At 48.3% G+C, this 24,184-nt stretch overlaps 1 protein-coding gene across 1 annotated transcript in view; it reads right to left on the bottom strand.

Moving 5' to 3' along the window:
* Positions 1-12,584: 12,584 nt before the first annotated feature.
* The window catches only part of NUDCD3 (NudC domain containing 3), a 75,912-nt gene continuing 64,312 nt past the window's right edge, over positions 12,585-24,184 (bottom strand). The window contains exons 5-7 of the mRNA XM_075346278.1: positions 17,219-17,362; positions 15,308-15,496; positions 12,585-13,253 (exon numbers count right to left, since the gene is read on the bottom strand). Coding sequence (XP_075202393.1) covers positions 13,143-13,253; positions 15,308-15,496; positions 17,219-17,362 — 444 coding nt within the window. The 3' untranslated portion in view covers positions 12,585-13,142. The remainder of the gene's footprint in view (positions 13,254-15,307; positions 15,497-17,218; positions 17,363-24,184) is intronic.

Here is a 24,184-nt window from a genome sequence, read left to right as displayed (position 1 = left end):
ATTCATCCCGCTGGGATCCAGACCATTGAGATGAATGTGAAGGCCCGTCATAACGAGCCCGCTTAGGCTGCCCGGGGCCATCGTCCGAGTCAGAGTCTTCACCCTGAGGTGTAGATGCCCGTCCCGGAGCTAGGAGCTGAGGGGGACCAGGGGGCAATACATGCACAGTGTCCGTGGTCTGAAGTACAGGCCTAGCTCGCAATGTGTCAAGAATTTGTGACATAGTGAGAGACATTCTGTCAGCAAAAGCTGCAAACTCAGTTCCTGTCACCTGGACAGCATTCACAGGTGGTACACCCTGGGACACGTCCAGCAGAGGTCCCGACTGTGCAAGCGCCGCAGGGGCCGAGCACTGCACACAATGGGGGTCCGTGGAGCCTGCCGGTAGAAAAGTCCCACATGCGGTGCAGGAAGCATACAATGTCTGTGCCTTGGCACCCTTGCGTTTTACGGGCGACATGCTGCTGGCTCTCTGCATGTGAGAGAGTCTATAGCCAAAGGGCGACCAGCGCTATGTAATACCAAGTATTTGTAGCAACAAAATACTAAGAATACTACGAGCACAAGAGGGGGTGAGCCCTGAGGGCTGCTTACCGCCCGCTGAACAGCGGGTAAGAGGCTGCAGAATGCCTTGTCTGGGTCTCCCCGGCTCCCCTCTGCAGCTCAGCGTGTCAGCAAGAATGGCTGCCGGCTAATGTGGAGAGGGGCGGTCCGTGGGAGTTCCCAAACAAAAGTGCGGGAACAGTGTCCCCTCTGTGCTGACTGTGAGGGCTGGAGTATGTAAAAACGACTCCAGCCCTCAGCGCTGATGCACTGGCCAGCGTCCCGCCCCTCTCCTGACTGGCAGGTCTGGGGGCGGGAACGAACGAAAGCAGGCCGCAAAAGCCGGGGACTCGAGTTATCAGCGCGGCCGCCGTAAAAGCGCGGGCCGCGCTGAAGTCCCCGGCGCACTACAAGTGCCAGCCGCGCCGCTGTTCCAGCGGCCGGCGCGACCGAGTCCTAGACGTGGGCAGCGTCCCGCCCCTCTCCTGACTGGCAGGTCTGGGGGCGGGAACGAACGGAAGCAGGCCGCAAAAGCCGGGGACTGTAGTGATCAGCGCGGCCGCCGTAAAAGCGCAGGCCGCGCTGAAGTCCCCGGCGCACTACAAGTGCCAGCCGTGCCGCAGTCCCAGCGGCCGGCGCGGCCGATTCCCATAAGTGTGCCTGCTTCAGCTAAGCTGAATGAGGCCATGGCACAGGCGCCGCAGCGCTGATGTCCCCCGGCGCACTACAACACCCAGCATGCTGCGGTGTGAGCGCCAAATGCACGGGGACACAGAGTACCTTAAGGAAGCAGGGCCATGTCCCTGATGTACTCCGCTCCATCCAGCATCTTCTCCAGGGGCTGTAGATGGAGCACGGTCTCAGTGCCTGGAGACCGGTAAATCCCACTTCACCCAGAGCCCTGTAAAAAGGGATGGGGAAGGAATCAGCATGTGGGCTCCTGCCGCCGTACCCGCAATGGGTACCTCAACCTTACAAACACCTCCGACATAAGTGGGGTGAGAAGGGAGCATGCTGGGAGTCTGTATAGACCCTCTTTTCTTCCATCCGACATAGTCAGCAGCTGCTGCTGACTAAAAACAATGGAGCTATGCGTGCGTGTCTGACCTCCTTGCGCACAAAGCTAAAACTGAGGAAGTACTCCTACGGGAGGGTGTATAGCCAGAAGGGGAGGGGCCTTACACTTTTAAGTGTAGTTCTTTGTGCGGCCTCCAGAGGCAGTAGCTATACACCCACTGTCTGGGTCTCCCAATTAGGAGCGAAAAAGAAACTACTGTTTGGGCTCACAGCGGGGCTCGGAAGGGAAGGAGCACCATTTGACTTTTTGAACACAAAATTGTCTGGAATCGTTAGCCAACACCATGTCGCATTTGCAGAGCCCCTGAGGTGCCCAAACAGTGGAACCCCCCACAAGTGACCCCATTTTGGAAACTAGACCCCTCATGGAATTTATCTAGATGTGTGGTGAGCACTTTGGACCCAGAGTTGCTTCACATAAATTTAGAACGTTGAGCCATGAAAATAAAAAAAAAAAAATCACATTTTTCCCCAAAAAAATGTTAGTTTAACCCCATTTTTTTAAATCTTTTTTTAATTTTCATTTTTACAAGGGTAATGGGAAAAAATGTTGTGCCATTTCTACTGAGTACAGGGATACCCAATATGTGGTGGAAAAGTACTGTTTGGTCAGACATTAGTTTGTGACTAAAATGACCTGTGCTGATGTAATACTCATGTGACCAGAAGGGGCAGAGCCTCAGACAACATAGCTGATACCAGGAAGCAACATTTTTTTGTTGGCCGTGGGTATGACCTCACGACAGATCCTTTTAGCCACAAACTAAAACGATTGTATAATAGAATTAGCATAAGTAACAGAGAGAGGGGATAACTATGAATACCCCCCCAGCTATCAGCTGATCAGCAGCTGCTGTCAGTCAACAAGCTGATGATTTCACAAACTTTACTTGATTGTGTTTCAAAACCTATACATCCGAGCTGACAAGCAAAGGTATATATAGAATCAGCTTGATGGCACTGGGTTTAGGTTATATAGGAAAATAATGGTGATTGATGCGCTTTAACTACTGTGACAGTTTTATAGATGAGGTTGCGCCAAATGTGACAATATCAAAAGAATATTTTTTCCCTTTTTGTTATATATATATATATATATATATATATATATATATATATATATAAAATTTATTTTACTTTTTTACTTAGTTCCTATATTTGACATTAACTTTTATTAGTTTGATATCTGGTATAATGTAGTTGCAACACATACTTAACACAGTGAGACACTGACTCAAGCATCAAACATGGCATGTACAAAGACGCTTGCTAGATCTATCTAACCTGGTCGGCATAACGTACTGTGGTTGCCATGGCAACAATCGGGGCCACATGATCACTTTGCGGGGGTCCCGATGGCATGGGAGAGCAAGCGCACTCCCTCTTACAGCCCCTAAATGCTGTGACCACTATTGGTTGCAGCACTAAGGGGGTTAAATATCCAAGAGCGGCACGGGGACCGTCCCTGGCTAAAACTTACCAGCAATGATAAGATCAGTATTAATCTGCCACTCTGTTATCACACTAAGCAGTCAAAGTGAAAACTGCAAGATTTCAGGATTTTCTTTAATATAATAACATGAAAAATTGAAAAAGAAATCACATTTTTCTTATTACAGTCCTGTAGTCTGAAACATGGTATATGCTGAAAAAGGCTACCATTTTTTTTTATCACTTAGTTCCTCTGCATGACAAAAGATCATGTTACGTCTCTGTACAAGGACAGAGATACAGCCTAAGCCCACATCAGAGACTACTCTTGAAGAGGGATACTGTTACACTTTGCGGATACCGAAATCTGGCGTAAACAGTCTCACAGGCCAGAACAGTAGTGAACACCGAATTTGCAGAGCCGCCTACTGGTAACACATTAATCTGTTATGTAACCAAAGGTCCAATGGAGTTCTATGGGCCTTGGTGCTAAATTTGGACCTGGGCCCCCATCCATCCCTGCATGTTGGTCATATGTATGTATACATTTAGTATTCTAAAACCTATAAAGACATAAAAGTTGCCTTTCCCCCCATCTATGTAGTAATGTCCCCAATCCTGTTTTAATGTACCCCATCCTGGTCTCATTCCTGGTGTATATGTCCCCTATCCTGGTATACACTATCCTCCCTCCTGGTATATATGTTCCTCTCCTGGGCCCCTCCTGGTATATACTGTCCTCCTCATGGGCCCCTCCTGGTATATACTGTCCACCTCCTGCTATATACTGTACTGACCCTCCTTAGTTCCCATGTTGCGCAGCATCCTCCTCTATAGCTAGCTCACAGTGACTGGCAGATTTCATATGTGTCCATGCTATGACAACACATGACGTCATTGTCATGCGCATTCTCAGTCACGGGGACGCCACTGAAAGCTGCCGGCTTCTGTTTGGCCGGCAGTGTGTATTGCAGTGCACGGCCCAGACGGGTCTCTGCACCGCAATGCACTTGAGCTGGATGTGTGGCCTCGGGCGCACATCTTGCTAAAGCAGGGGCTTGGGCCCCTGGGCCCAGTCGCGGTCATGATTCCTGCGACCGCAATCGTTCCGCCCCTGCGGTAGGTCTTAAAGGTAACTGGAAGGAAAAGCAAGAAGAAAAAAAATAACATGGACGACCAAACAAAACTACACAAGGTCCAGATCTTAGAGCCCAAGGGTTGCCATATGCAACAGAATTTTTATCGTTTTATTACCATGGCAGTCTCTAGTACAATTTTAATAATCCTTGTCATCGTATTTTTACCACATGTGAAATGTTATCATATGAGCAAACAACGTCATAGGGCCAAATGAGCTGTAAACGGCTTTCTACGAAAGAAAAAATGACTCCAGTGATTTACCCATGTGCGGAGAATAGAGGGGGAGAAGGAACACCGGAGAAGCCGAAGGTAGTCTCTTCTTCAGATCATGCCAGGATTGAGAGGTCAGTAGCCACACATAACATAGACTTATTGAATAAGAATAAAACTGAAGTCAGATCTAAGATTCATAGTGACATTTCGTAGCACAATTGTGATACCTACATTTTCTGCCCTGGATCAATCATCATCCCACCCTACTGCTCATAGGTAACTAGAGAAGATTCCCACAAGTCATATTCTTCAAAAGCAGAAATTTCACATTTTCCAGGCTGACTTTGTTCCAGATTTACTGTGGACTTTCAACAAATTTTACATGCAAAAATTTGCTCCATGTCCAAATGTGCAAGAAAACACGTGACTCTCCCTTCATACTGTGCCCAAGTGACTAAAAAACACAAACTTAGGGTCCATTTGCACAGCAAGATCATAAAGGAAAGTCTCTAGGCCTTGTTTCATGATCATCTTGCAGGCTAGACAGGCTGACAATCACCCAACGCTCGTTCGTCGGGTGAAATGAGCTTTTGTGCAGCGCAAACAATCATCGTTCTGGGAAGCACATCGTCCTGTGTAAACAGAACTTGAGCTGTCGAGAACAATGGCAGCCTCCGCACACTGAACGATCGAAGACAGGTCATTCAGTGGGGTCTGACTATTAAACAACCGCGGATTGGTAAATATTTACAGACCAGTGGTCGATTAATGCTGCATGTCGGGGTGGTGTAAACCCACCTTTCGGCCTAAGACACACGGCGAGAAAAACGGTGCGAGTGGAGTGCGATAAAACAATGCATTCCACTCGGACCAATATTACCCTGTGTGTCAGCGCACATGAGCGATTTCTCAGCCCTAATCGGACCGAGAAAACAATCGTAGCATGCTGCGACTGTAATGCGAGACTCTTCCTCTCGCACCCATTCAAGTCTATGGGGAGAGAAAAATTGCACTGCACTTGTATTACACCGGTGTACCGTGACTGCAGAGCAAGAATCGCAATAGCCGGCTACGGAGGAGAGAGGGAGATAAATCCCTCCTTCCCCTCCGCAACACCGGCCTGCCCCTCCTCAGTGCCGGCCTTCTCCCCGCAGCAGAGGTCCGCTTGCACGAACGGACCTCAGTTGCATGGACACTCAGCTCTGCTGTGCTGCCAGCGTGAGCCGAGTGTCATGCGAGGATCGCACTAGTGCCCCGTGTGGTCCCGGCCTTCGGCTTAGTCATTCCGCGGGGGAAGCAGATGTTCATAGACATTTTGCAAAGTATCATAGTGAAATCATATTCCTGTCCAACAAAAGTAGTAAATTTATGAAACAGGCAAAGGAAATTGAGTAGTCGTCCAAAATAACCGTCAGTTTTGCAATTTTTTTTCCCTAGCAGGTTAAAAAGAAGGGAATTTTGTTTACTTACCGTAAATTCCTTTTCTTCTAGCTCCAATTGGGAGACCCAGACAGTGGGTGTATAGCTACTGCCTCTGGAGGCCGCACAAAGAACTACACTTAAAAGTGTAAGGCCCCTCCCCTTCTGGCTATACACCCTCCCGTAGGAGTACGGATTCCTCAGTTTTAGTACCAAAGCAAGAAGGAGGAAAGCCAATAACAGTTTCAAAAACAAATTCAATCCGATAACTAGATCGGAGAACTTAAGAAACAACGTGAACAACATGTGCACCCGAAAAAACGAAACCCTAAAAACAGATAGGGCGGGTGCTGGGTCTCCCAATTGGAGCTAGAAGAAAAGGAATTTACGGTAAGTAAACAAAATTCCCTTCTTCTTTTTCGCTCCTAATTGGGAGACCCAGACAGTGGGACGTCCAAAAGCAGTCCCTGGGTGGGTAAAAAGATACCACATGAACGGGCTGTCATACAGCCTCTTCCTACAGGTGGGCCACCGCCGCCTGAAGGACCCGTCTACCTAGGCTGGCGTCTGCCGAAGCGTAGGTATGCACTTGATAGTGTTTGGTAAACGTGTGCAGACTCGACCAAGTAGCCGCCTGGCACACTTGCTGAGCCGTAGCCTGATGCCTCAACGCCCAGGACGCACCAACGGCTCTGGTAGAATGGGCCTTCAGTCCAGATGGAATCTGAAGCCCAGCAGAACGGTATGTGTGAAGAATTGGTTCCTTGATCCACCGCGCCAGGGTGGATTTGGAAGCTTGCGATCCCTTATGCTGACCAGCGACTAGGACAAAGAGCGCATCCGAACGGCGTAGAGGCGCCGTGCGAGAAATGTAAATCCTGAGTGCTCTCACCAGGTCCAACAGATGTAAACCCTTTTCAAATTGGTGAACTGGATGCGGACACAAAGATGGCAAAGTGATATCCTGATTGAGATGAAAGGAAGAAACCACCTTGGGAGAAAACTCTGGAATTGGACGCAGTACTACCTTGTCTTGGTGAAACACCAGGAAGGGAGATTTGCAAGATAACGCCGCCAGCTCGGACACTCTTCGAAGAGATGTGACCGCTACAAGAAAAACTACCTTTTGTGAAAGCCGAGAAAGGGGAACCTCTTTCAAGGGCTCGAAAGGCGGCTTTTGAAGAGCAAGGAGAACCTTGTTCAGATCCCAGGGTTCCAATGGCCGTCTGTAAGGAGGAACGATATGACAAACTCCTTGGAGAAACGTGCGTACTTTAGAAAGCTGTGCCAAGCGCTTCTGAAAGAATACGGATAACGCGGAGACTTGACCCTTAAGCGAGCTAAGGGACAAACCTTTTTCCAACCCAGACTGCAGGAAGGAAAGAAAAATTGGCAATGCAAATGGCCAGGGAGAAAACCCTTGAGCCAAGCACCACGCTAAGAATATCTTCCACGTCCTGTGATAGATCTTAGCTGAGGATGGTTTTCTAGCCTGTCTCATTGTGGCAACAACTCCCGCTTCCCAGTTTTCCACGCCTGGGATGTGAACTGCAGATATGGTGGACGCTCTGCTTTCCACCCACGTCAAAATCCGCTGGACTTCTTGAAAAGCTTGGCGACTGCGTGTTCCCCCTTGGTGGTTGATGTACGCCACCGCCGTGGAATTGTCCGACTGAATCCGAATCTGCTTGCCTACCAGCCATTGTTGGAAGGCTCGCAGGGCAAGATAGATTGCTCTGATTTCCAGAACATTGATCTGCAAGGTGGACTCTTCCTGAGTCCACGTCCCCTGAGCCCTGTGGTGGAGAAACACCGCTCCCCACCCTGATAGGCTCGCATCTGTCGTGACCACTGCCCAGGACGGGGGAAGGAACGACTTTCCCTGTGACAATGAGTTGGGGAGAAGCCACCAACGTAGAGAGTCCTTGGCAGTCTGAGAGAGGGAGACAGTCCTGTCGAGGGACGTCGATTTCCCATCCCATTGGCGCAGAATGTCCCATTGGAGAGGGCGCAGATGAAACTGCGCGAACGGGACTGCCTCCATTGCTGCTACCATCTTTCCTAGGAAATGCATGAGGCGCCTCAGTGAGTGCGACTGGCTCTGAAGGAGAGATTGCACTCCAGTCCGTAGCGAGCACTGCTTGTCCAGTGGAAGCCTCACTATCGCTGATAGAGTATGAAACTCCATGCCAAGATAAGTCAGAGATTGGGTCGGGGTTAGATGAGACTTTGGAAAGTTGATAATCCACCCGAAAGTCTGGAGAGTGTCTAGCGCCACCTTCAGACTGTGTTGGCATGCTTCTTGAGAGGATGCCTTTATAAGCAGGTCGTCTAGATACGGGATGACCGAGTGACCCTGCGAGTGCAGAACAGCTACTACTGCTGCCATGACTTTGGTGAAGACCCGGGGGGCTGTTGCCAGACCGAAGGGTAACGCTACGAACTGTAGGTGCTCGTCGTGTATGACGAAACGTAGGAAACGCTGATGCTCTGGTGCAATCGGCACGTGGAGATACGCATCTTTGATGTCTATTGATGCTAGAAAATCTCCCTGAGACATTGAGGCTATGACGGAGCGTAGGGATTCCATCCGGAACCTCCTGACTTTTACGTGTCTGTTGAGCAACTTCAGATCCAGGACGGGACGATACGATCCGTCCTTTTTTGGGACCACAAACAGATTGGAGTAAAAACCGTGACCCTGTTCCTGAAGAGGGACGGAGGTCACCACTCCTTCCGCCTTTAGAGCGGCCACCGCCTGCAACAGAGCATCGGCTCGGTCTGGTGGTGGAGAAGTTCGGAAGAAACGAGTTGGCGGACGAGAACGGAACTCTATCCTGTACCCGTGAGATAGAATATCTCTCACCCAACGGTCCTTGACGCTTGCTAGCCAAATGTCGCCAAAGTGGGACAGCCTCCCACCGACCGCGGGTGTGGGCATCGGAGACCGCAAGTCAGGAGGACGTCGTTTTGGCAACGGTTCCTCCGGCTGGTCTTTTTGGGCGTGACTGAGACCTCCAAGAATTTGAACGTCTCTGGTCCTTTTGAGTCTTTTTTGACGAGGCGAATTGGGACCTGCCCTGTCCTCGAAAGGACCGATAACCAGACTGACCCCTCCTCTGTTGGGGCTTGTTTTGTCTGTGTTGCGGTAAGGAAGAGTCCTTACCCTTGGAGTGTTTGATGATTTCATCCAAACGCTCTCCAAACAATCGGTCACGAGAAAAAGGCAAATTGGTTAAGCACTTCTTGGAATGAGAATCTGCTTTCCAATGTCTCAACCACAGAGCCCTACGCAAAACAACTGAGTTGGCTGACGCCACTGCCGTGCGGCTTGTAGCGTCCAGAACAGCATTAATCGCGTACGACGCGAATGCCGCCATTTGCGAGGTCAATGGTGCTACCTGCGGGGCAAATGCACGTGTGACTGAGTCGACTCGCGCAAGCCCGGCCGTGATAGCTTGGAGCGCCCATACGGCCGCAAAAGAAGGCGCTAATGACGCTCCAATCGCTTCATAGATGGATTTCAGCCAGAGCTCCATCTGCCTGTCAGTGGCATCTTTAAGTGCCGCTCCATCTTCAACAGCAACCAAGGATCTAGCTGCAAGCCTGGAAATTGGAGGATCCACTTTTGGACACTGGGTCCAACCCTTGACCACTTCAGAGGGAAAAGGGTAGCGTGTATCTTTAAGTCGTTTAGGAAAACGCCTTTCAGGATAAGCGTGGGGTTTCTGGATTGCGTCTCTGAAGTCAGCGTGGTCCAGAAAAGTGCTTAATGTACGCTTAGGGTATCTGAAATGGATTCTCTCGTGCTGCGAAGCTGACTCCTCTACAGGAGGAGCTGGTGGGGAAATATTCAACATCTTATTGATGTTAAATATAAGATCATTAACTATGGCGTCACCATCTGGTGTATCTAGATTGAGAGCGGTCCCAGGATCAGAATCCTGATCAGTTACGTCCGCCTCATCACCCATAGATTCATCCCGCTGGGATCCAGACCATTGAGATGAATGTGAAGGCCCGTCATAACGAGCCCGCTTAGGCTGCCCGGGGCCATCGTCCGAGTCAGAGTCTTCACCCTGAGGTGTAGATGCCCGTCCCGGAGCTAGGAGCTGAGGGGGACCAGGGGGCAATACATGCACAGTGTCCGTGGTCTGAAGTACAGGCCTAGCTCGCAATGTGTCAAGAATTTGTGACATAGTGAGAGACATTCTGTCAGCAAAAGCTGCAAACTCAGTTCCTGTCACCTGGACAGCATTCACAGGTGGTACACCCTGGGACACGTCCAGCAGAGGTCCCGACTGTGCAAGCGCCGCAGGGGCCGAGCACTGCACACAATGGGGGTCCGTGGAGCCTGCCGGTAGAAAAGTCCCACATGCGGTGCAGGAAGCATATAATGTCTGTGCCTTGGCACCCTTGCGTTTTACGGGCGACATGCTGCTGGCTCTCTGCATGTGAGAGAGTCTATAGCCAAAGGGCGACCAGCGCTATGTAATACTAAGTATTTGTAGCAACAAAATACTAAGAATACTACGAGCACAAGAGGGGGTGAGCCCTGAGGGCTGCTTACCGCCCGCTGAACAGCGGGTAAGAGGCTGCAGAATGCCTTGTCTGGGTCTCCCCGGCTCCCCTCTGCAGCTCAGCGTGTCAGCAAGAATGGCTGCCGGCTTATGTGGAGAGGGGCGGTCCGTGGGAGTTCCCAAACAAAAGTGCGGGAACAGTGTCCCCTCTGTGCTGACTGTGAGGGCTGGAGTATGTAAAAACGACTCCAGCCCTCAGCGCTGATGCACTGGCCAGCGTCCCGCCCCTCTCCTGACTGGCAGGTCTGGGGGCGGGAACGAACGAAAGCAGGCCGCAAAAGCCGGGGACTCGAGTTATCAGCGCGGCCGCCGTAAAAGCGCGGGCCGCGCTGAAGTCCCCGGCGCACTACAAGTGCCAGCCGCGCCGCTGTTCCAGCGGCCGGCGCGACCGAGTCCTAGACGTGGGCAGCGTCCCGCCCCTCTCCTGACTGGCAGGTCTGGGGGCGGGAACGAACGGAAGCAGGCCGCAAAAGCCGGGGACTGTAGTTATCAGCGCGGCCGCCGTAAAAGCGCAGGCCGCGCTGAAGTCCCCGGCGCACTACAAGTGCCAGCCGTGCCGCAGCCCCAGCGGCCGGCGCGGCCGATTCCCATAAGTGTGCCTGCTTCAGCTAAGCTGAATGAGGCCATGGCACAGGCGCCGCAGCGCTGATGTCCCCCGGCGCACTACAACACCCAGCATGCTGCGGTGTGAGCGCCAAATGCACGGGGACACAGAGTACCTTAAGGAAGCAGGGCCATGTCCCTGATGTACTCCGCTCCATCCAGCATCTTCTCCAGGGGCTGTAGATGGAGCACGGTCTCAGTGCCTGGAGACCGGTAAATCCCACTTCACCCAGAGCCCTGTAAAAAGGGATGGGGAAGGAATCAGCATGTGGGCTCCTGCCGCCGTACCCGCAATGGGTACCTCAACCTTACAAACACCTCCGACATAAGTGGGGTGAGAAGGGAGCATGCTGGGAGTCTGTATAGACCCTCTTTTCTTCCATCCGACATAGTCAGCAGCTGCTGCTGACTAAAAACAATGGAGCTATGCGTGCGTGTCTGACCTCCTTGCGCACAAAGCTAAAACTGAGGAATCCGTACTCCTACGGGAGGGTGTATAGCCAGAAGGGGAGGGGCCTTACACTTTTAAGTGTAGTTCTTTGTGCGGCCTCCAGAGGCAGTAGCTATACACCCACTGTCTGGGTCTCCCAATTAGGAGCGAAAAAGAAATTATAAAAGTCTTCACGGGTTTGCAGTATAGCGTGTATATGGGCACTTCAGATGGGGTGCTTAACTCACATCATATCAAAGCAAGATGTTAAAGGAAACCTGTAAGCAAAAACACGGTATTTACGAGCAGCCAGAGTGTTAATCTGCAGGTAAATAATGGATTTAGATACTAGTATTGTCACTGACTGGGTTATATGCATTGAAGAACATTTACTATTTCATTATCATGCCATTTTTTTTTGTTGTTTCCAAAGGAGAAGGTCGTTTGGTTTCTTTTTGACTGTGTATTATATAAAATTGTTGAAATGTATGTACAATGTTTTTAGTAAAAAACGATTGGATTAAAATATACTATGTTAAACGTGCATCAGTTTAGATATAAGTGCGGCTACAGGTAGAAAATGAAGTTATAGTTTCTCTGCAGCCGCTCCCTTCCAGTCATAGGGGCAGTGTGGGGGGCGTTGTAATTGCTGACCCTGCTCCCTGACAAACAGTGTGTGTGCAGCATGTATGCGAGGATGATAGTGAAGTGATTGCTGGCTGGTTACTGCCCTGCGATGACTGGACATGAGCAGCTGCAGGGAGAATTTAAAGGGAACCAAACAGCAGGATTTTCCTATATAAAGTAAAGCCAGTGCTATACTGGTGCTAGGATGCTGAATGTAAGCATAGCTTTTGTTTAGAGATTGGATTTTTTATTTCAGAAATATGTGCAAGTAAAATTCAAGCAATGCACTGCTATTTGATTGACAGGTGCAACAGGAAGGGAATATGTGGCTATCTATTCCCGCTCCTGTCTGTCTGCCTACGCTGGAAGGCGACAGGGCGAGGAAGGTCAGGCAGGCAGACAGGGGCAAGAATAGATAGCAAGATCTGACCTACATATTTTCTTCCTGTTGCACCTGTCAATCAAATAGCAGTGCATTGCTGGAACTTTACTTGCACATATTTCTGAAATAAGACATCCAATCTCAGAACAAAAGCTATGGTTACATTCAGCATCCTAGCGCCAGTATAGCACTGGTCTTTCTTTAAAAATGAAAATCCTGCTGGTTGCTTCCCTTTAATTTCATTTTCCAATTAGCCTGCCGTATGTTTTAGGTAGCACTTACCTGCAGATCACCTTTATGGATGCAGGAAAATACCGATTTTGTGCTCACAGTACATTTGGTTTTATTGGGATTTTTATATAACACTTGCTCAATTTCCTGGGGTGAGCTGAAAACTACTACAAACCATGTTCTGACTAATACGGCCGCCTCCGTCTTACTAATGTCCCTGCTGGAAATGTCATCAGAGTGGAAACATGGACAGAAAATTTGCACCGGTTCGAAATACAAAAAAGGGAAAGAAAAATGTTCCACAGAATGACATTAAAAACTCCAGATCAAACAGATTATAAATAAGCGCGGAAATATACTGCTATAGGTGGAAGTGTATTGTAATGATGGAGGAAGGCGAGGGTCACCCAGGCGTGACCGTGTAAACTTTGACCGCAGGAGGGGCGCACTCGATCGTGCTCCTGTGTCAGAACTGCACGGCACCTGGAGAGATATTGAACATGGAGGGGTCGAACGCCTGTCCCTTGAATGGCGAGCCATCCGCATCCCATCCTTTCTTCAGCATGTCATGGACTTTCTGTAAGGGGAACAAGAATAAGAATTATAGGGTCAACAGAATAAAGGGTCCACTCCTATGAATGCCATACAGGAGGCTGCACTTACACTACCCAGAGTAATTGTCATTCAGCTTTCCAAGGTTCCTGAATGTGAAATTTACCTAGTAAAGCAATGCAGCCGCTGCTTTTGTATCACCGAGCCCTTAGTCTATAACCCTATTGTGAAGACACAGGGGTGTCAACGTCCTTCAGGGGTTAATGTTCTTAATTTGGCCAGACATGGGTCCCTTTTGTGTGGTAACTCGTGTTTGTTAAGTCAGTGTTTTCCACCGGACTCATCAGAGCCGTCCATTGTCGGAGGTTGTGTATTGCTAATTTAATGTAAATCCCCTCAGCCTCTCTGTCTACCTCACTCAGAAGAGATTATTCAGGAGCATTAACTATGCGGATTGGAATGGCAGCCAATAAGAGCACAGCCTTATTCCACCAATCCTGTAAGACCACCATACCCTGGGATGAGTGCCCGGGAGATATAAAAAGGGACACTTGTCACTATCATGTTCCTGGTTGGTGCCTGCCAAAAGCAGGGTGTTGCTGGTTTGGAGTAAGTAGCTCTGGAAGCTCTGAAGGCCCGAATATTCTAATCCCTGGTGAGCCAGCGGAAGGGTGAGACTCTGTTGCATGTTTCATTGTGTGATTTGTATGGTTTTGTGTTATATGCGTTTGACTGTTGGGGATCCAATAAAGTCTAATTATTGTGGTTCCCGCACCCTGTGTTGTCTGAATAGTGTTCTGCCCATAGGTAAAGAGTTCGGACGTTCAGTTGGGATGAGCCCTGGGCCATGCTGTCTATCTAAACGCGGACGGGCCAGCGGACGAGAGCACCCACTGACCCCTGTGTCGCCACACCTATGAAATCTGATTGATAACTCGTGTGAATGCTATAATGGTAGCAAACTAGATTTCCATTCAGTGTGGGGTAATTGGAGGATATAAAGCTGGCCATACTTCTTAGATAGTTGTCCAGCCAAGAGCATTTGCTCCTGACTCTCCATACACAAGAATAGGACATGCATGTGTCCTCAATGGGTAGGGGGCAATAAGTAACTGCCAGATACTTCTGGAGCCAGGTATCTTCCCGAAAACAAAGGATCTAGAAATGAACAATTTGATTTGCGCTGGTCCGGTGTCCTGTCCGGTCCTCTATAGCAGCCAGTCTTTTCGGCATTCTTACCAAGCCTGACAAAGTTTCCTCTTTGCGTGTTGCCTACTCATTCGCTCATTGTACATCACAATGTTCCAAGGCCTAGTAAGTGACAGAGGCACCTATAAATGCAGGGCACAGAAGCGAGGACCTTCTACAAAAACGGGCTGGAATGGGTGCCAGGTCCAGACAGCGCATATCTAGTTGCTCACCTCTATCTAGCATATTAAAATCCAACATGACCGATGCTTCCTCTCCCTCTTAAAGGGAATTTGTCACCATGTTTTTGCCACCTAATCTGAGAGCAGCATAATGTAGGCGCAGAGACCCTGATTCCAACGATGTGTCACTTACTGGGCTGCTTAGTGTAATTTTGATAAAATCACAGTTTAATTAGCATGACATTATCATTAGAGGACTACTTGGTGTGCTGTCAGGTAGTCCAGCATATTAATGAGCTCTGTATAACTGCTGGATCTGTAGCAGAGAAAACATTGATTATATCAAAATGACAGCAAACAACTCGGTAAGTGACACCTCGCTGGAATCAGGGTCTCTGCCTCTACATTATGCTGCTCTCAGATGGGGGAGCAAAAACCTGGTGACACACTCATTACACGGTCAAGCGGTTTTGCCCAAACACATGGGTTCAGCTGACGTTCACCTACAGCGTATGGCCATCTTTGGAGATGTAAGAAGCAACATAAAGATCTAAAAAAATAGTTTTGTTCCCCTTTAGGGACCTAGAGGTGTTGCCAAAAGCAAAAATTTGGGGCCCTTATCCTATGGTCTGTGTCAGTATGAGCCTATAACTGTATGTGATGAACAATAGTGAAGAAGGACAATCAATTATCTAGTGCTACGACGTACCAGCTCATGACTCTGTGGCTTCCCTTGTAGCTTTTGGTGATAGTCAAAAGTGAGCCTGTCCAGCACGGCGTGTTCATCGTCGTCCACGGTAGCCATGCTGCGCTCCTTGTTGATCTTGTCTATGTCGATCTTCTCCTCGCCCTCTAATACGGCGTTCCACCAGTATTCCCCGCATTTACTCAGACTAATCTGTGGGAAGAAGCCAAGGTGCAAAATGACTGCTGTAATGTGTAATCCCCTTATATACCAACCGGCGGAATAGTGTGTGACCTGCGATAGCAAAGTGATCGTCGCAACGTGCTAAAGGGGAATAAACAGAGTATCCCATAATCCATGCTTTAGGTGACCATCTATGGTACTACAGATCTCATCAGCCTTCACCAAAGGCACAGGACGACATAATGTGGATCACCAGTCTCTAGTGCGGAGTCCACGGTTATCCCAGGAATCAATTCTTACACCAAACATTCGTAAAAGGCTGATTTAAAGTATGTTGCTTTGTTTCTAGTATAAAAATTACATATAAAATTACAATTCCACAACTTTTTGTTAGTATATATTCCCCTTGTTGCTGCCGAGTGAATCTGTGCTGCTGGGCCTGTAATCTGGGCAGAATCTGTCTCCTTCCCCCTCTTGCAGCTGACAAAGATCCATTCTTACTTTCTCTGTAGGAGTCTTAAGAGATACTGCCTCTACTCCTCCCCCCCTCTTGCAGCTGACAGTAAAGTCCCTTCTTACCTACTCTGTAAAAGTTGTCTTCTTTAGATATACCGTCTCTACTTCTTCCTCTCTTGCAGCTGACAGTAAAGTCCCTTCTTACTTCCCCTGTGGGAGTCCTTAGATATACTGCCTCTACTCCTTCCCCCTCTTGCTGCTGAGTGTAAAGTCCCTTCTTACTTCCCCTGTAGAAGGAGTCATCTTTAGATATACTGCCTCTACTCCTTCCCCCTCTTGCAGCTAACAGTAAAGTCCCTCCCTAATTACTTCCCCTTTAGAAGGAGTCTTCTTAATATAGCTGCAAGAGGGGGAAGGAGTAGAGGCAGTATATCTAGAAGACTCCTTATACAGGAGAAGTAAAAAGAGACTTTACTGTCAGCTGCAAGAGGGGGAAGAAGTAGAAGCAGCATGACAGTAAACTCCCTTCTTACTTCCCATGTAGTAGTAGTCTTTAGATATACTGCCTCTACTCCTTCCCCTTCTTGCAGCTGACAGTAAAGTCCCTTCTTACCCTGTACAAGGAGTCTTCTTTAGATATACTGCCTCTACTTTTCCCCCCTCTTTCAGCTGACAGTAAAGCCCCTTCTTACTTACCCTGTAGGAGTCTTCTTTAGAGATACTGCCTCTACTCCTTCCCCCTCTTGCAGCTGACAGTAAAGTCCCTTCTTACTTCCCTTGCAGATGGAGTCTTCTTTATTCTGTCTCCTTCCCCCTCTTGCAGCTAACAGTAAATTCAGCTATTATTGCCCCTGTAGAGGGAGACTTCTTAAGATATACTGCCTCTACCCCTTTGTGAGATGCAGGGGGGAAAGTTATTTCAGTTGGCTGCTGTGCAGTGAGCACAGAGTCAGGTGAGAGTGACTGAGCATGTGCGACCACCAGCACTCCACTCATTAGGTGGACATGAACAGCACGTGGCACCACACTAAAGCTAATGATAAAGGTAAATAACCATGTCATGGTCAGTTTGCTCCCACTAGTGATTATTTCCTTTTAGATGAATATGCCGTGCTCTTAAAGTATTAAACTATTCCAGATAATTAAATGGGAAAGTAATAGCCGGGGTCTTGGATCCGCTGCAGAGTTACACAGCACAATAAGCTGAGCGGATCTATAACGTGTAATGCCGAGGACTCACACCTGCCTGCGGGAAAGCGTTACGTGCCACTTGTGCGGCATCATCTATCTTATTACCGAGATGCATTTCCCCGGTTCCAGGCTCCACAGGGAGGTCTCTGCATTTATTTTGTGCGTGAAGTTTCCATCCATCAGGACGCGCTCGCCTTGGCTGTCTCTCAATGCCACTCGGATACATGTGCTGCGCAGGTCCACCGACACCTGGGAGGGTATATAGAAAAGCGAGTAATGAGGGCATATCCTCAATGTATTAAAAGGTTTCTCCATTACACTTACTTTACAAATGGGCCCTGGTGGTCCTAAAATAAAAAAAACACATACTCTGCACCACTGCCCATGTCCCCCACTGGTCTCCTTACTTCCTCTTGGAGGGAAAAAAGTCACATGACTACTGCAGCTAAGGAGCACTGATTGGCTGCAGCAGTCACGCACGCAACATCCCACAATGGTTTCCGTGCTACCCCTTCTGGTGGGCTATGTCACACGACCGATGCAGACAATTAGTGGTCTCTGGTTCCAGCAGTGCCGTTAGTCAGGAGAGATTGCGAGGGGAATGTCTCTTCTAGCTCAAAGAGCACATTACCACTGCAGACAATCAGTGCTATAGGTTACATGATATCCCCTACTGGACGTGTAAGTGAGGAAACCGGTAGTGGACAGTAGAGGTGCAGATAAAGGGTATCAGAGGTGCAGGAAAAAAAAGGGCATCAGAAGTGCAGAAAAAAAAAAGGGCATCAGAGATCCACAATAAAAGGGAATCAAAGGTGCACAAAAAAAGGGGCATTAGAGGTACGAAAAAAGGGCATCAGAGGTGCAGAAAAAAGGGCAACAGAGGTGCAGAAAAAGGGCAACAGAGGTGCAGAAAAAGGGCAACAGAGGTGCAGAAAAAGGGCAACAGAGGTGCAGAAAAAGGGCAACAGAGGTGCAGAAAAAGGGCAACAGAGGTGCAGAAAAAGGGCAACAGAGGTGCAGAAAAAGGGCAACAGAGGTGCAGAAAAAGGGCAACAGAGGTGCAGAAAAAGGGCAACAGAGGTGCAGAAAAAGGGCAACAGAGGTGCAGAAAAAGGGCAACAGAGGTGCAGAAAAAGGGCAACAGAGGTGCAGAAAAATAGCAAAGGTCTGTTAAATGAGTAATAGTTTTTTTTTCTTCTAAGAAGTGAAATAAAATTTAGTATGGGGACAACCCCTTTAACCCTAATGTTTTAAGTGTGCACCACTGAATGCAAAATGGCGATTTATATTTTTTTTTATAAGACAGGGATATTGCAGAACTCGACAGTCAAATGGTCAAACATACACTAAAAATGAGAAGAAAAGAGGATTTTGCCGAACATCTGATTATTACAGATCTATATTGGTGCATGCAAATGACATCGTTCAGAAGATTAGTAGCAGCATATTCTCCTCCCGCTGACGAGCCTCATAATATGCAACCTACAGATGGCGAGTCACTCTGCTTCATCAAGTATCACTGTCTTTTCCGACATCTGATATTTCCTACTTTCTGTTACATAATATATTCCTTCGCTAAGTATCTCCACGGGTTAAAAGCGTAGGGTGCAAATTGGCAAATCTATGCTTCTATATTAAGCAGCTGCATGCCCAATAATTCCCTAAGTTTTATCATTGGAATTTATGAACAGGCGCGATTGAATAATAAAAAGAAAAAAAATATATAAATTGCTCTGTCCGTCCTGCTAATCTGTCCGCAGAAGGCAGGCTGTCCACAATAGTAGGGCGGAAAAGGTTGGGATGTATTTCACTGCTGCTGCCAGACGCTCATTTATTAGATTGCCCTCGTTAACTGAGCAATTTGGTTAAGGAATAGCTGTATACGGCTGATACCAAAGCTGCACCCACCCGCAACCCGCCAATGGCTACACGAAAGCTGCTGCCTGCATCAGGTTACAACAGCTCCATCTGAGGGCAGGATCCCCAGACAGCCTTTTCCTCTGTTACCTGTGCCCTGCCGCCTACGCTCCTGGATTTACAACGAATCTCCGGTTCAATGTAAAATGTAATATGTGAAGTATTCCAGCGGAGTATACAATAGAAGGGAAAAAAGGTGACAAAATTAAAAAGACACCAAATGTCCACCCTCTTTACTACCTGCTATTTAGTCTCATAGTACATAAGAAGAAACGTTACTCTAAATCAGGGGTCTCAAACACGCAGCCTGCATGCGGTCCCTCCGGCCGCAGGCATGTAGACCCGATAACGATCATGGCCGGTACGAGGTCCGCAGATGTCAGCGCTTTATTTCAGATGAACATTTTGCTGGCTGACGACCAATCAGAGGGAAGCAGCTGAGCCATACGCATTCTGATGGCACCCGCCGGCCATACGTGAGTGGCCGGCGGCTGCCATCAGAATAGTGGTGCAGAGAAAAGCTTGACTCTGCACACTGGCAGTGCCGGCAAAACGTTCATCTGAAATAAAGCACTGACGGCTTCGGCCCTTGCACCGGCCAAGATCGTTACCGGGTCCACTTGCTTGCAGGCCGCAAGATGCAGGGAAGAGGACATTGAGGGAACAGAGAACGAGTGAGAAGAATGATTAGGTTTTTTTGGTGTGTGTGTGTGTGTGTGTGTGTGTGTGTGTGTGTGTGTGTGTGTGTCAAGAATGGCACAATAAAGGACTAGGATGGGGCATTCCTACAAGAAGAGGACCAGTAAAAACGACACTACTACAAGAAGAGGACCTACATGGGCACATTAGTAAAAGGTGACAATAATAGACACATTACTAAGGCTAGTTTCACACTTGCATTGAACGGCTTCCGTTGCTATCCGCCTCCTTGAGGAATTACGGTAACCGTTACAGGAAACCCTTTTATTCCTCATAGACTTCTATTAGCTACGGATAGCAACAAATGGCCTTGCATTGCATCAGTCAGCCGACGCTGCGTTGCATCGGCCTGACGGATGGAATGCTGCATGTAAGTATTATTGCGCTTGACGGAGCGTCAAAAAACGCAACCGGCAGGATTCCGTCGGCGTCCATTGTTTTTATAATGGATGCCTATGGTGGCGGATTCCGTAAGAATCCGTTATTTGATGGATTCCGTTAACGCAACCGTCTTTACACAACTGCGCATGCCCAGATGCGTAAAGTCAAGAAAAAAAAACTATAACTGATTGCGTCATTTTGTACGATCCGTTGCATCCGTCACACAACACAATGCTACGGAAGCCGTCCAACGCAAGTGTGAAACTAGCTTCAGGAGTGGGGACAAGGATGGGCACATTACTACAGGATGAGGACAAGGATGGGCACATTACTACAAGAAGGGGGACCATTACTACAAGATGTTGGTCAAAATTACTATATGGTGCTAATTTTAAAAGTATTTTACTTACAAAAAGGGTAACATGTAAAAACAAATAAAATAAAGCTTGACATCTTTTTTACCATCAAAAATGTGTTTTACACACACACATATATATCTCTACCTACCTATCTATCTATCTATCTATCTATATATATATATATATATATATATATATATATATACCGTATTTTTCGTTTTATAAGACGCACCGGGGGTCACAGGAGTACTGCAAGTAGTATAGAGGGGGGCCCAGATACTCACTGCGGATGCTGCTCTAGGCGGGGCCGGCGACGCCTCTCTGCTCCGTGCGGGGCCGGCGCCGCCGCTCTGCTCCGTGCGGGGCCGGCGACGCCGCTCTGCTCCGTGCGGGGCCGGCGACGCCGCTCTGCTCCGTGCGGGGCCGGCGACGCCGCTCTGCTCCGTGCGGGGCCGGCGACGCCGCTCTGCTCCGTGCGGGGCCGGCGACGCCGCTCTGCTCCGTGCGGGGCCGGCGACGCCGCTCTGCTCCGTGCGGGGCCGGCGACGCCGCTCTGCTCCGTGCGGGGCCGGTGTCGCTCTGCTCTGTGCAGGGCTGGTGATGGAGCAGCCAAGCAGAACTGAGCAGCCGTGCACAGAGCATCCGAGCAGGACGGAGCAGCCGTGCACAGAGCAGAAAGAAGCGGCTCCAAACATAACAGCAGCGCGACCCGATCCAGAACAGCGTCGCACAGACCAGCAGCGCGGTCAGCACAGTGCACTGCTTGGAGTATCTCCAAAAAAGTGCAAATTTGTTATAATAAATAACTAAAAAGTGTTCAGAAACATCCAAAAGTGTATAGAAAAGAATGCGGCCCCCCAAATTATTTATTATTTTTTTTCTATGTGCGGCCCATATACCCAGCCGAGTTTGACACCCCTGCTCTAAAATCATTTTTAGAAGTGACTAGAGGCCGGTGCTAAAAACTGTTTAGAGGGACCATGGACTCATGTAAAGGCCTCCACACACATTAGACTAATGTCGGCCGCCAATATCGATACACCCTAATGTGTATGGGGGCACCGGTCAACTGATTGCTGTTGGATATATCGATTGGGCATGTTTAGTTTTGGATTGTTGATCTTTGTTCTCCCGCAGAAAATGAGCACTCCTGTGTGTGGGAGAGATGGCTGACAGAGGAACAATCAGCCAATAGAAGCCCCAATCAAACTTTTGAAGGGGAACCTGTTCCGGTGGGACACAAGGAATACCCTATGCAGTAGATTTTCTTAACGGCCTTCACCGTGATCTCGAGCCATGGCGACTTGGTGGATGAACGCTCTGTTGGAAGAGGGATCTTGTGCAAGCCTAGATAGGTCCACCGGGGTCAGCTTGCTGGTCTTCCTGTTCTCCTTGTTCCTTCTATTCATTTGACCATGATGTCCTTCGCCAGTGATTGCTCTGTTCGTATAATGTGTCCAAAGTAGGCAAGTCTTAGCTTGCTGTACAGTAGATTTGATGTTGATAATGGGCAACTTTCGTGTTTTCTCTATGTAAGGTGTCATGTTTCTCATTTTGGAGCGTGCTGAAACTTATCCTAAGTCATGTGGCAAGGCTCGTTATTGACTTTTAGGATTGTTATTTCCAATTGATGGCATTGGAGTTCCTGTCCTTTTCCACTCTGAATAGAATATTTGCATATTTAAATTCCCAGAGGAGCATTGCATGGCCTACAAGTCTCCTTACACCATCTAGGCACTTTTCACAAGTAGAAAATTTACCCCTTAGACTCACGTCAGAGGCCAATCACCCAGCCAAATCAGACATACCGATTTGCATTGAAGAGGAGCAAACTCCTATCTGCAATGAAGTTTTTAATTTGGCTTCTTATCCTAAGTCATGTGGCAAGGCTTAATAAAGGGTCGATATTGACTTTTAGCATTGCTATATCCAATAGATTCATATTTGTATATTTTCTCTATCCCCAACAGTAGAAGGCTTATTAACATGGAGTGACCAGCACCGGGTAAATCCAAGACTAACTACAAACTAGAAATGAGTATGAAAGCGCCCGGCTATAAGATGCAGACTTCTACAAGATGGCTATTTGGGTCCAATAATGGCTAAAAACACAGATCCCTAATACCGGCGGCTCTAAATATTGGTGCAATCAGTGATTGGAGGGCTCCAATGTAGTCTGTCCTGAGGACCCAGAGATGACCACAGCAAACTCTGATACTAAAGGTGATTTTACATTATGTGATTGGTGAGGTTAAGTGACCACAGTTTGGTACATATTTGTCGATCGTTGCCCGTTTAATAGCCTGTTTGGCCAGGTAGCCAGCATAATAATGTGCACACAGATCAATCAGTAATAGATCGCTCACTGCACATAGGCTGCCATTGTTTTCGGTCGCAAGAGTCCTCTTTACGCAGTATGATGTGCTGCTGAGAACAATGATATCTTCGGCAAACCAAAGGATCATTTTGCCTAATGAATGAGCGTTTTGCTAGTTCATTGCGCGATTGGCAGCACAAATATTGGGAAACAAGCATGCCAATATGCAAATGCACCTTAAAGGGGACCTGTCAGGTGCAATATGCACCCATAACCACGAGCAGTACTGGGTGCATATTGCTAAACCCTGCCTAATCATCCCTGTATACACTAGCATAGATAAAGAGACCTTTAGAAAAAGTAGTTCTACAGATCTTTTATCATATGCTAATGAGCGCAGGGACTAGTCGCAAGAGCGTTAGTTCCCTTGGCTAGTCGGCCCTCTTAGCATGTTAGGTGTGGGCATTCTAACATCGAAGGGGGCCAACTAGCCAAGGGAACGAATGCCCTTGCGACTAGTCCCTGTGCTCATTAGCATATGGGGGCGTGCTAACATGCTACACAATGCAGCGTCATCAGCGGTGAGGCATGTACATGTGTCCGCTGTTCAGAAGTCCCTGGCACTTCCGGTCAAGCGCACTTGACCTCGCTGAAGCCGGGACGCGTACATCCGGCTTCATACTGCGCATGACGGGAAGTGTCGGGGACTTCTGAACAGCGGAGACAGGCATGCGTGTCACTACTGATGACACTGCATTGAGTAGCATGTTAGCACGCCCCTGTGGGTGTGCAGCCGTGCTAAGAGGGCGGACTAGTCGAGGGAACTAACGCCCTTGCGCCTAGTCCCTGCGCTCATTAGCATATCATATAGGATCTTTAGAAATACTTTTTCTAAAGATCTCTTTACCTATGCTACTACTAGATATAGGGACAGTTAGGCAGGGATTAGCAATATGCACCCAGAACTGCTCGTGGCTCTGGGTGCATATTGCACTTGACAGGTTCCCTTTACGAGTTGCCTGTGAATAATTTATTAACAAAACAGAAGAATACCGTGTTTTTTCAAAAATAAGACCTCCCCCAAAAATAAGCCCTAGCAGGGATTTTCAGCATTTTCGGAGCAAGGCTTAAATAAAAGCCCTCCCGCGAAAATAAGCCCTAGTCGTGGATCTATAATGAAGTGTCCGTGCAGCTAAAAAGGTTACAGATACTACAGGACACTTCATTATAGACAGCGGCACCCGGCAATTACACTCACCCGATGCTGAGCGGCAGGACCTGCAGTGATCGCACACCCGCACACATCAGATCTCACACACACACACACACACGCACACCAGATCTTACACACAAACATCAGATCGCACACACAAACATCGGATCACACGCAAACATCAA

This window comes from Anomaloglossus baeobatrachus, chromosome 4 (genome assembly GCF_048569485.1).
Source record: "Anomaloglossus baeobatrachus isolate aAnoBae1 chromosome 4, aAnoBae1.hap1, whole genome shotgun sequence".
In the NCBI taxonomy this organism is placed as follows: domain Eukaryota; kingdom Metazoa; phylum Chordata; class Amphibia; order Anura; family Aromobatidae; genus Anomaloglossus; species Anomaloglossus baeobatrachus.
This window is presented reverse-complemented; position numbering and strand designations above follow the sequence as displayed.